The sequence below is a fragment of the Tiliqua scincoides genome, chromosome 3 (genome assembly GCF_035046505.1).
Source record: "Tiliqua scincoides isolate rTilSci1 chromosome 3, rTilSci1.hap2, whole genome shotgun sequence".
In the NCBI taxonomy this organism is placed as follows: domain Eukaryota; kingdom Metazoa; phylum Chordata; class Lepidosauria; order Squamata; family Scincidae; genus Tiliqua; species Tiliqua scincoides.
In genome coordinates this window covers 174,508,365-174,520,962 of record NC_089823.1, presented here as the reverse complement: position 1 = coordinate 174,520,962, position 12,598 = coordinate 174,508,365, and the positions used below count along the sequence as shown (strand labels likewise).

Here is a 12,598-nt window from a genome sequence, read left to right as displayed (position 1 = left end):
ATGGCCTGCCTAGCTTTATACTCCTGGCTGGCTCCTCCCCCCTCCTTCCTTCCTGATTGAAAGGGGGGCTGGCCTTCCCAGGTGAGTTTACAAAAGCTCAGGAAGGCAAATGGCTGCTGATGGGCGTGACCTACTCTGCAGGCTCCTGAATGGACTGCTTGGATTAGCCTACTGGGGCTCTTAATAGGTTGGGAATTGACCCTTCCTAGGTCCTTTCCCTCCTAGTTCTGTTCTCTTAGGCTGGACTGTTTTTGTAACCTCAAGCTAGTTTTTATTTGGGTTTGTTTAATTATTTATTGCTCTCTAGATCCTGTGTCCCAATTTACTGACCTGTTTAGGTTATGTTCTAACTTAGATAAAAATGTATCTAATTATCTTTTACTATGTTTCTATTAAATTAGAGACTGTACAGTTCTTAGGTAACAATTACTGGGACATTATTTTTCAGGATCTGGCCTTGGGTAAAATCAGACAAAACTATAGTCAGCTGCCACCTAAGTTTTAAACACACACACACCCCCAACTTATCCGAGGACATTCTATGATTTTTGGATCAAAACCTGCCCTTAATTTATAGGCAAGTATCTCTGCTACATTGCTTTGTTGTGTCTGTTTCCAGATACTTTGGGCTTATGTAAATTGTTATGCTCACTAGAAAAATATACATTAAACAAGCTTGAAGCAAAATGCAAGCAATTTTAAGCAACACCCCCAATTCCCAGCCTGAATGCATCTAATCAAAGATGAGAATTGAGAATTTCTGCTAAGAGAAAATATTTTTTTTCTCAAGTTTAGAACTAACCTCTAAATCATTTTGATTACTTTATTCTAGAAAGAAGAGGTAAATGAATGTGGTGAAGGAGATAAAAACTACTTGAAACGGTCTCAAAGCCACCTTCCCTACTTTTCAACTAAACATCCCCCAGATAATGCTGTGATCAAAGCTGGCTATTGTGTTAAACAAGGAGCAGTGGTAAGCAACTTGGATGCATTTTTGTAGTTAACATAAAGTATATGTTTTATATTCTAGTGTAGCAAAAAATTGACAAGCACAACAGATTTGGTTAAAATACTTGCATTATAAAGAAGGGAGCCTGTATTTGAGAAGAAACACAGGGCTATTTGCATCTTTCAAAACTTGAAACTTAGGGCTTGTCTGTTTTAAATATATTATTGTAACCACCCTTGATTAGAAGTCAGCTAGTGTTACTTTCATTGATTGGTTGTTTGAGCACTGTTAAGACTTTATTATTTGTAAATTTGAGGGATTTTATTAGAGTAGAAGTAGTTCAGGTAATGAATGACTTAACAAAGTTAGTTGCAGTTTGCTCAGACTTGGTCAGAAATATGTCATTTATTCTGCAAATTGGGCTACTTTTTTCTAATATGGACAGCATGACAAATACTGCCAGTACATGGTGCTGTTTAAAACTGCCTTGTTAGTGCAGATTATCTCCCCATTTGGACAGTTGTTGGCTGTCAGTGGTTTGCAACAACATGGAGGCAAATGAGCAATAGTTGCAAGTGTAATGATGAACTGATAGGTATGGCTTGCTGGAAGGAGCAGTTGCAATATGAAAGAAGTTTCAAGTTGTCTCAACTTTCAAGCAGTATTGTTCAAAGTGTCTCTGAGTTTTACTACTTGATATTACTGCATTGGTAAATGGAGTTCTTCGAGTTGCATCAGCTGGAAGAGATAATTGATTGCAGTTTGTCTTTGTCTTCTTGCTTGAAGAAATCAGGAAAGAGAAAAGAACCTTCTCAACCTCATAAAACAGTCTTCTCTTTCTGTTCCTGCTCAGCGTTGGTTCCATAGCTAAATGTTGCTCCATTTGACATTTGGGGAAAAAGGAGAATGGAAATGAATGCTCTGTATACTTTCTGAAGTTAGAAGATGACCTTTGAGCCTTAGTAAAACATATAATCATTATTGGAGTTTTTGGTCTTTGACTAGAAAATGTGGCTGATCTTACCAAATCTTTTGCAGACTTTGGAAATTGAAATTTTGGATTTATGACTTTGTATTTGTTTGCAGCTGCTCTTAGCATTCCTATTAGCTTGAGAAAGAAATCTTGGAGAGTAGTGATCACCTGTTTGCCATCTTTTTGGTGATTTGACCCCCGCAAGATGCCATCCTATAGTTCTTGTTTGTTGTGATTTAAGACTACTGGTACAGTTGAACAGAGATCTGAAGTAATCTGTTCTTAGTTGGGTTAGTTCAGACATGATACAAAATCTGGTTTGCTACTATATGAATGAGCTATGTACTGCCTCTTCCCCTCATGTGCTCTAATTTTACCCACTCACACCTGGGCAAAATATGACTTGTGCAAACCGTAGTTTAGCCATAAGTGAGGGCTGCAAAACATGATCGTGCTAGTTTGCCCAGAAACAGCAAACTATGGCCTGCTACTAAATTGGAAGTTAGAGGAGGAGGAGGAAGCATGTAAATCCAGGACTTATTCACATAGCACCAGGACATGGTTGGGTGTTAACCTGAGCTGACATAGTTGCTGTTAATGCCCTTTTTTCTTTTTCCGTTGCCTCTAGTTATGTGCTCTGCAGTCTCCTTTCCCTCTCTTGGATAATACTAGCTTTTTTTCCAACTGTTACTGTAGAAAGTGACACACAATTAAATATTATTGATATTTAATTAAGGCTATTTTAATTAATGAATTAATTTTCATTAATTAATAATAAAATTGCAGTCTAAATTTAGAGACTCTAAGGCTCTTGTGAATAAGCTAAAATGTTTTATGATCCTTGGAGATTAAATCTTTTTTCTTTCTTTCTTTTATATAGATGAAGAACTGGAAAAGAAGATACTTCCAGCTGGATGAGAACACAATAGGCTACTTCAAATCTGAACTGGTACATATCTAAATATAAAATATTGCTCTGGAAAGGGGGCTGAATTTAGAATGTAACTGATACCTTGGATTTTTTTTATTTCTAGGTTAGCTTCAGTGGTTTGTGCTAATGTATTTATGCATAACTTTTTCACTTCTTGTTTTTCTATGAAAAGTAGTTCCTTTGGAAATGTTGTGACTAAGAACACTCTTGTCCTTCCCCTGGAGTCAGGATAGATAACCACTTCAAAGCCATCTCTTAGTTGCTTCTCAGCTCCTGTAGTAAGAACAACTGACTTGAGGATCATTATCAACTCTTATAATGCTGGTTGCCTATATTGGATAATTGCAGTTCTTGGTTGATTAGCCTGAATGTGGATGCTACTGGTATAACTGAGAGTTCGGGGCTCAGCCTCTGATGGTCACAAACCTTGAGCCAGTGCCTGACCTGGCTATTCTGGTAATGTACAGTTTAAGAATTTGGATGAGGGTTGTTTCAGGACAGGATTGAAAGCAGTTAGACTTGTTGACAGGTTATACTGAGGAAGACGAGAGTCTGGGCTTTCTTGATGCTTTAGTCTGCCTTATTGCCACAGTTGCTTGAATGGCAGTTGAAATTCAAATTTCTAGATTGTGAAAAAAAAACCAGACCACACTCCTTAACGGCCGTATAATCTCTTTATTACATTCAGTATGATCAAGTAGCCATAAACCCTTATGGTCACTTGGCACCCGCAGGTCTATCTGAGACCGGTTGCCAAATCGCTCTTAAACCGCAGAGCTTCCAATCCTGATAGCCAGGTCAAATTTGAGAAACCCTCCCCTAAGTCATACCCCACCCCCCAAGGTACACCCCAGACACACTGGATTGCCTCTCACAACCAGTCCCTGTGACTTCTCCAATCCCAATAATCCAGTCAGTTGTAATAAGTCAGATTTATTGAATAAGTGTTTAAAGCATAGTTATACAGACAGCATTGCATCAGTCAAAAGTTTAGGAATTTAGAGAAGAGCACACCAATACAATACAACACCCAGCCTAATAAAACAATAACAACTAACTCCTAACTCTAACTATCACTCACCAAAGTCTCAGCTTTCCAAAGTCCAGTCTGACCCATCTTGCTGCAGACAAGTTAGGTCGCTCTTGCCAGAGTGGTCAAGGGTCTCAGGCCCCCTCAACCAGAGACAAAGCTAGAACAAAAGAAACTCACCTTTAGAGGTCTCCTGACCCATCCACCAATCAGTACTCGGTTCCAGCCGAACATTCTAGTGGTGGACGTGCCACAAGCCTTCTTACTCATGGTGGAATCCCCCCTCCCAGCCTGAGGTGTTCACAGCCGAACCCTGTTGTTAATCAAGTTGGCCTTGAAGCCCACTTGGTAACTTGGTACGATATCAGCGGGCCCTGTGAAGCGGCCTCCTCCACAGTTCTCCCAAGCCTGGTATGCACTAATTGGAAGTTGGTTACAGCTGGGGCTCTGCACTTGGGCCTAGCAACATGGCTACAAGCAGACACTTTCCTTGTTCAGATGTTACCTGGCCATTAAATTCTCCCTTTTTTGTCACATACATAATGTCTGGTAGGAAGGAGTACTAGAGATATACAGAACAGATGGTGGACATTCTTCTCGCGCATTTCTTTCATTCATATGTCCCGAAATTGGAATCCTGGTTGAGAGTTTCAAAACCTAGGTGATGTTTAGTTTGTCAGCGGGGTCATGTTTGGCAATTGTTAGTCGGGGCAGTGGTTTTCAAACTCTCTAGGAGAGTTTGAATCGCAGTAAGTTCTGGCAGGGGCGGAGGGGAGGCAGTGATGCAGTCCCCAGTATTGCGTCACTCAGGAGGCTTCAGGGACTGGGATGTATTCACCAGTCCCTGCAGCAACCTCTTGAGGGTGCAGGACCTGCGCAACCTTCTGCAGGGCTCCCTGCAGCTTAAAAAGTGAAAGTGGAGCGATTGCGCTTCACTTTGCAAAACTGGAAGTGGAGCACTATTGTTGTGTTTTCACTTTTTAAGACCTGGGGAGCTCTGCAGAACGTCTTGCCAGGCTCCCCGCACCCCAGGGGATTGCATCTGTCTTCCCCCTGCCCCCGCCTCTTAAGGGGAAAGTGGACTAGGGTTCTCTGGCTAGGGATGTTGCAACACCCCAGTTTGAAAAGCCCTGGTCAAGGATATTGATGTAATGTCCAATGGTATTCTAAGTTAGATGTATCCTGAGGTCTGCCAATTGCAGACCACTAATTTTGGTGAATGGCAGACATATCCTGGCAACGCATCCCCAGATGAATCTCAGTTAAGTTTGGTGTAAATCAGTGCAACTGTTCGTGTGTTGAATGAACTGAACGAGCATAGCTGATGACAGTCACTTGGGCTGTAAACAGCATGAATTATGATGACATCATCCTGAGTTAATAATTCTGTTTTCCTTATGTTATCAACCAAATAACTGTAAAATAACAATATTGAGCTTGATGTGGTGGTTTGTTTGTCAGTTGGGTATTTATTAGCCTGTTTGGGTTCTGGATCCCAGCCTGTTTTTTTCTCTTGGGAATCGGTGTGGAGAGAAACTATCTGGGTTGTGCTGTTCCTGAAGTGAATTCAACTGTGTAAAGGTTCGGTATGTGCTTCATCTGCCTGCTCATATTTATTTAACTTTGTGAATAAGCTGGCTTTCTGGTTATACAGCTGTCACAGGTCACATCCAGTTGGATGTTCAAAGTTCTCGTTTGCTGATTGACAAAAAAATTAACCCAGTTAAGCCTCTGTTTTTTCAGGATAAGGAGCCACTTCGGATTATACCACTGAAAGAGGTTCATAAAGTCCAGGAATGTAAACAAAGGTGAGAAAATAGAAGGTTCCAGAAAACTGTAAAGGTAATTTATCGCAATCAGTCAGAGCAAGACACCTGCCGCCTTATCTTCTCTTTAAGGTTTAGCAAACTCATTCCTCTTCCATTATGCTGAGGTTGAATTTTTTGAAATCGGGCATGTCTTTAATCAGGAGATGTTGCCAATACGTCATAACAGCAAAACAATGTGGTTTTCTGAATGGAAAGGCAGGTTATTGGGAGGGGAGGAATCGAGGTTTTAACAGTTGTAGCAAATTTTAGTAATTGGACACTCTTACTGTCGTGTGGCAGGAAAATTGTGGCAGGAAAACTTGGGAAAATAGGTCTTAGCAAAACAAGACAAACATTGTAAGTTGTGTGAAAATACCAGTTAGGTGTTTAAGTAAAACTGTGTTGGAAACTGTCTTTTGTGCATGTGCCCACAAATACTAATGATGAAATCGAGACTGTAGTAGGAAAATCAGGTGATAGAGCAGGCAGTACAGTATGGCATAAGAACAGTCCCATTGGTTCAGGCCATAGGCCCATCTAGTCCAGCTTCCTGTATCTCACAGCGGCCCACCAAATGCCCCAGGGAGCACACCAGATAACAAGAGACCTGCATCCTGGTGCCCTCCCTTGCATCCGGCATTCTGACATAGCCCATTTCTAAAATCAGGAGGTTGAACATACACATCATGGCTTGCAACCCATAGTGGATTTTTCCTCCAGAAATGTGTCCAATCCCCTTTTAAAGGCATCCAGGCCAGATGCCATCACCACATTCTATGGCAAGGAGTTCCACAGACCTACTTCACGGTGAAAAAATATTTTCTTTTGTCTGTCCTAACTGTCCCAAAACTTAATTTTAGTGTATGTCCCCTGATTCTGGTGTTGTGTGAGAGTGTAAAGAGCATCTCTCTATCCACTTTATCTTTCCCATGCATAATTTTGTATGTCTCCATCATGTCCCCCCTCAGGCGTCTCTTTTCTAGACTGAAGAGGTCCAAACACCATAGCCTTTCCTCATGTGCCCCAGCCCAGTAATTATCTTAGTTGCTCTCTTTTGCACCTTTTCCATTTCCACTATATCCTTTTTGAGATGTGGCAACCAGAGCTGGACACAATACTCCAGATGTGGCCTTACCATGGCACTGTAAGGGACAGGTTTTCAGAGTATCTTCTAAATAATTTTTGCGTCCTGTTTTGTCATTCTTAATTTGTAAGTGCACAGACTACTCTTTTGGCTTGGATCTGTCAGAGGGAATGAAAAAAATTAAAAGTACAGGTATGTGCCTCATAACGACAGCACTGGACAGCAGTGGAGCTGCCCAAACTGTGGGTTGTAACTCATCAGTAGGTTGCAATAGGGGGCTGTGGCACCACAAGGCTTTCTGGTGTCTTACCAGCTGTGGAATTCTGGGGTGCTACCAGCTACCACTCTAGAATATTTGAACACTGACGAATACATCTAACTACGTATTTCGGAGAATGTACCCCTGTCGTTAAGCAGCATTTACCTGACTGTTTTGTACTGTTATAGTCATGACTATTTGCTTACTTATTCTGAAGGTTTTCCATGGTATACATCAAATTGAATGCATCACTTTTGACAATTTGGTTGCTACATCTTTTCTTGAAATAAGCAGACTATTTGTTACCTGCACAAATGTTTGGGAGGAACAGGGGCATCTAGTATCTGTCCCTGGTATACTTATTGTGTGTTGCTAGAACAAGGAGTGTTAGTGGATGAGTGCAGAGGGAATCTTGACAATCTTGTTGTAATAATTTTACATTCAAAAAAGCAATGGTAATGATTTAATAATTTGAGCATTCAAAGAAACGTGTTAGATGCAGTCAAGACATACGCAGCATTGGTTTTAAAAAGCCACAAATAGTTATGTTTTTATTTCTGTCTTTCAGTGACATAATGATGAGAGACAATCTATTTGAAATTGTAACAACTTCTCGAACATTTTATGTGCAGGTAATTATCTTGTGGGAAACTATTTCCGATAACAAAATAAAATTTTTAAAAAAATGTATGGACATTTTTTCCTCCTCATGTATAGTAATATGTCACACTGAGTGTACCAACAGCCATTCTAGTAATAGAAACAGGTCAAAGTGTTTCTCTGTTCAGTTCTTCTTCAGCTATTGACGCCACCTAAACTAATCCAACCAAATTCTTGCTTATTGTGTTCTTAAAAATCCAGACAACTGTGGCTGAAGCTATGCTTCCCTTACAGTCAGATTTTAATTTTCAGCCGAATGCTTTCCACTTACAGATTGAGTAATCAGACTCTTGTTTCAACCATGATGTCAAACAGCCACCTGCAGCACAATAGTTGAAAAGAAAGAATTTCTATTCTCCCTAATAGTCTTCATTATTTGAAAATGGGTCCTTTTTTCTTTAAGCCAAATAAATCAGTCTGTATTTGCATTATATCGTCTAAACATTTTTTATGCTCTCCTCCTTTCTGCCCTAAAAACCTTATAAATTTCAAAATAGAGTGGGAGAAGTACATCCTATGTTTTAATTATCCCCCCTTGCACTTTGTAATTAGTGCATCATAGATGCTGACTGCCCTATAATTCCATCCATGTTCCCTTTGAAGGTTTAGATGCAGTGTCACAAATTGTGATGTTATGCTAGTGTCTCAGATAGACATCAGATGTTTAGAAGCAGCACATCTTTGTGATAATATTATTACCTCTATGGTTCATATACCAGTTTTCCTCCTTCAGATAAGCCTTGCAAAACTTCCCTGCCCATTCTTTGTATTGCATACGATGAGACTGTTGAACTCTCCATGCAATAACCTTTTTTCATTAACCTAGATTTATGACAGCTTTAACATACAATAAGAAGCCAATGGAACCTGCTCCTCTCCCCTATTTTATTTTCTCCAAAAAAAGTTGTCAACAACACTTCAGTGTCAGTTTGGTAGAATGGGATTTTTTGGAGAAAGTTATAATTTGTGTTTGTATACATGACTAATGGACAGGAAGCAAATAAAAATGGGAAAAAGCCATAGTTGCCAGTTAAATCCTATTTTAGCTTAAAGGAATGCTATTGAACTGTTTTAGGATTGTGGCATGTATTCTCATGAAATGGTTGGGAGTAAGACACCAAAATGGCAACCACTGTGTCCTATGGGCACTGGGAAGCTGCTAAAGATCTCCTCGGGGGAAGGGACCATTTGTCCCCTTCCCCTGAGGTAAGTCCCAACCCCTGCAGTGGGGCTTCTTGCATCTGCACTGGCTATTTTGCTGGCACAGATGAGAGAGCCTCTGTGTCAGGCTTTCTAACCTGACATGGAGGGTAGAATCTGGTGGAGCAGGGCTTCGCCAGTCTCACCCACCTCCCAGGCCAGTCCCATCCCCCTCCCAGGCTGCTTCTTCCCCTGGAACGCCTCCCCACCGCCCCAAAAGCCCGCACCTCTGCCTGGAGCTCTTACCTTCCTCCATGCAGCATCAGTTTGGCGCTGGGCTGTTGCTGATGCTTTTCCTTCAAAGGGTGCCATAATTGTGCCTTATGGCACATTTACGACACCTGGCGCTGGAGCTCAGAGCTAGTGCTATGGGCCATTAGGATTGGGCTCTTATTCCCAGGGTAAGTGTGTAGGATTGCTGCCCAAGTTAAGTTTGTGTTGGTCATATTGGGTAAAATCCAAGTATTTTAAAAATAGATATATGCTCAGACTTCAAGAATTTTTAGAGAAGTGCATTGATGTTAGTTATCGAGAGACAGAAAGCACATGGTAAATAATGAGATGATCAGTTCCATGAATTTTGCAACTTGTAATTTTAGTTGTATGCCTTTTTAAAGTCCACAGATATGAGCCCTTTATCTTTTTTCTTTCATTTCAGGCAGATAGTCCAGAGGACATGCACAGCTGGATTAAAGCAATTTCTGGTGCAATAGTAGCACAGAGGGGACCTGGAAGATCAGCAGCTTCTGTATGTGTTTAAGGAGATTAAATTATTATTTTGACAGTGATCAGTATTTCACACTAGACCTGTTTTGTTACTTCCCTTCTTACAGTATCCCAGATCTGGAGTGACATCTTTGCATGCATCACTGATTTGCATAGAACGTTGCATTTCTAATTAAGTGCTAATCTTAGCAGTATCTGTATGTGCTGCCTGTGTGCACTGTATTGTCTTAATGTTTAGAGAGTGCCAATATGAAATTTAAAATTGTTTAATTCACTATTCTGAGCTTGAAAGCTACAGTGAAACCTATCAAATTACACGACAGTATTTATTAAATTTCAAGATTCCCTTGTATTGATTTAAGTACCTTGGAGCAAAACTATTCTGATAGGCTTTTGTGATTCCTCTTAGCAGTGAGTAATCAAAATCTGGATATGATTTTGTTGGGATGTTTAGACAACTTTAAATGAATTGTAGGTTTCATTGTTGGTGGCCTGCTTGGATCACAATTCAAACACTACCAAACTGAGTCTTTACTATAGCAATAGCTTGTGTTAAGCTTGCAGGTAGCATTAATATGTTTTTTCAGCAGAAAAGAAGTTTAGAACTACTCAGTATTATGTTGTTCTAGTAGAATGTTTCCCATTCTTACCATGTTTTGCAGTTTCTAGATTGCAAGTTATGCCTTGCCATCCTTAGTATATTAGAAGTTAAAACTTTGTTTTTTGAAAAATTCCTAATCTTCATAAAGTTGACGAATATTAAAATTTGTCCCGCTTGCTCCAGAATATCTGTGCAGGCAGTAGTATTATAGCTATCTCATTTTCATTGCCATCACACAGTAGAGACTCTGTTTGGGATTAAAGTGTTCTGGGTGAAAGATTCTATCAAGAAGGGGCTTTTCTGTGTGCACATGTGTGTATGTCTCTTTTGCTCTGAGTGTGTGTGTATATATAATCTTTGTGGTGGGATTACTCAGCTAGTAACTGTCAGCAATTCTTTTTCTTTCTCTCTTTCTCTCTCCCTCCTCTCCTCAAGTTTAGGTTACTCTAATCTTAGCTTTGCACTGTGTTCCAGATGCGGCAGGCCAGAAGGCTGTCGAATCCTTGTATACAGAGGTATACATCAAGAACTGGTGAATGCAGCACGTATGTGGGCTCTCATGTAAACCTGCCTTCTTAATAATAGAGGGCTGAATCCAAAGCACTTATTAATGCTGTTTAAACCGATGAGATCAATCCCATGATTTCTTGCACTGATTATAATCATCGTGAAAATACTAACTTCTAAAATTTCTATTTGGCCATTAAGTTTGCTTGTTTTAAAAATCTTCTAAACAAATTCCACTATAAGGAATGGGAAAGATTCACATAATCTTGAAATCTCTACTCACATTTCATTGTGCTTGTGTTATTGAGTACATGAGCTCTGATTAAAAACACACACATTTTAAAAAGTCTAAATTTGGTCTAATTTGCATGAGAGTTCATATTTCTATATTATCATTTTTGAAAGAAAGCTAATAGCCAAATGTGTGTGCACATGAATGCACATAGTAAGGAAAACCACTTGGACTGATTTGCATGGCTTTTACAATAGATATGCATGGAACTATTAGCTAAGATGTAGGGGTTGTTTCAACTTGTGACCTGTATATCAATCAAGGTGGCACAATGAATATATAAACTCTCTCACTTTCTAATCATTAGGTGGAGCAAAGTGTGTATCTTGTCTCAAAGGCATGGATTGCAGTATCCCAACACTGGTGTCACTTGGGCCTAGATCAATACTAAGCCCATTGTGTTTTTGTTTTGTTTGTTTTTAATAATATTTGAAAAGAAGTCTAGTTCTAAATTCACCTCTTTGACTTGAAAGTCATTCACACATACATTTTTAAGTCCCTTTGTTTTTGTTGTTGCTCCAAATTAAGTTTACATGTTTTAAGCTTCTGTCTCCCTTGATGTGACTGTTTCCTGTGAGTAGTTTTGTTCTGGGGGAGGGGGTTTACAGTTTGTTCCTCTGTTGAATATATAATATTGATTACTGTAGAATTATTCTACCAGACAAATTGTTTTTGATAGCATGTCTGGCAAAAGCACTTTGCAAACGATCAGCTGTCAATTTCTACTACACATCTTTTAATGTCTTCCCTGTCTTTAATGACTTGAGGTCTATGATTTAAATAGTACTATAGTATTAACAATGGAGAGATGGTGGTGATCTTGCTTGCTTCTGCTCCTACCACTGTTGTGCTGGCTGAGAGTAATTAAGGGCCCAATCCTATCCAACTTTTCAGCACCAATGCAGCCATGCCAATGGGATGTGCAGTGCATCCTGTGTTGGTGGGTAGTCACAGAGGCCTCCTCAAGTTAAGAGAAAGTTTGCTCCCTTATCCCAAGGCTCTATCAGTGCTGGGTTGAACTGGGTCTCAAGTGGCTTCTCTTCCAAACATTTGACAGAGTACAGGTGAACCCTCATTATCTGCGAGGGTTCTGTTCCTGGACTCCTCATGGATACCAAATTCTGTATGATATCAAATCACACAGATTTCGGGGTCAAATGAGCTCCAAATTCCAGAGCTATTCTGAGGCCCAGGCTTCAGAATGGCCTCCAGAGGTCCTAGAAGGGCACCTCTGGTTTTCGGCCTCTGGAAGTGACCAGAACACAGCTCCGGTCGCCTCCAGAGGCTTAAGGTTGGGCCTAATGTGGCTCCAGAAGACCCCCGTTGAGCCAGATCCGCACATCTAAAATCAGTGGATAAGTAGGTTCAACCTGTACTCTGCAAAGATCATCTGCTGATCCAATCCCTACTTACTGGTCCCTGTACAAACATTGTAGTCTAGAGAGTGTCAGCACTTTCACACTGAGAATGCATTATTAAGTTATTCTGGAAAAGCCGCTTTTGTATTGCAAGAAATAGAGTAATAATTCTGAAATAACAAGCTAGAAGGAGCATGGTCATGTTATCTGTTCTAATCTG

The 12,598-nt window shown here is 40.2% G+C and overlaps 1 protein-coding gene across 6 annotated transcripts in view; it reads left to right on the top strand.

Annotated features, from left to right (window-relative positions):
• The window catches only part of PLEKHA1 (pleckstrin homology domain containing A1), a 46,693-nt gene that overhangs the window by 32,694 nt on the left and 1,401 nt on the right, over positions 1 to 12,598 (top strand). For 4 of the 6 annotated variants that reach the window (XM_066620708.1, XM_066620704.1, XM_066620705.1 and 1 more), the window contains exons 7-12: positions 833 to 973; positions 2,803 to 2,871; positions 5,627 to 5,691; positions 7,603 to 7,666; positions 9,553 to 9,642; positions 10,696 to 10,766. In XM_066620708.1, coding sequence (XP_066476805.1) covers positions 833 to 973; positions 2,803 to 2,871; positions 5,627 to 5,691; positions 7,603 to 7,666; positions 9,553 to 9,642; positions 10,696 to 10,766 — 500 coding nt within the window. Of the gene's footprint in view, positions 1 to 832; positions 974 to 2,802; positions 2,872 to 5,626; positions 5,692 to 7,602; positions 7,667 to 9,552; positions 9,643 to 10,695; positions 11,156 to 12,598 lie in introns of those variants that run through there. The other 2 variants (XM_066620707.1, XM_066620709.1) reach the window with 2 other exon arrangements.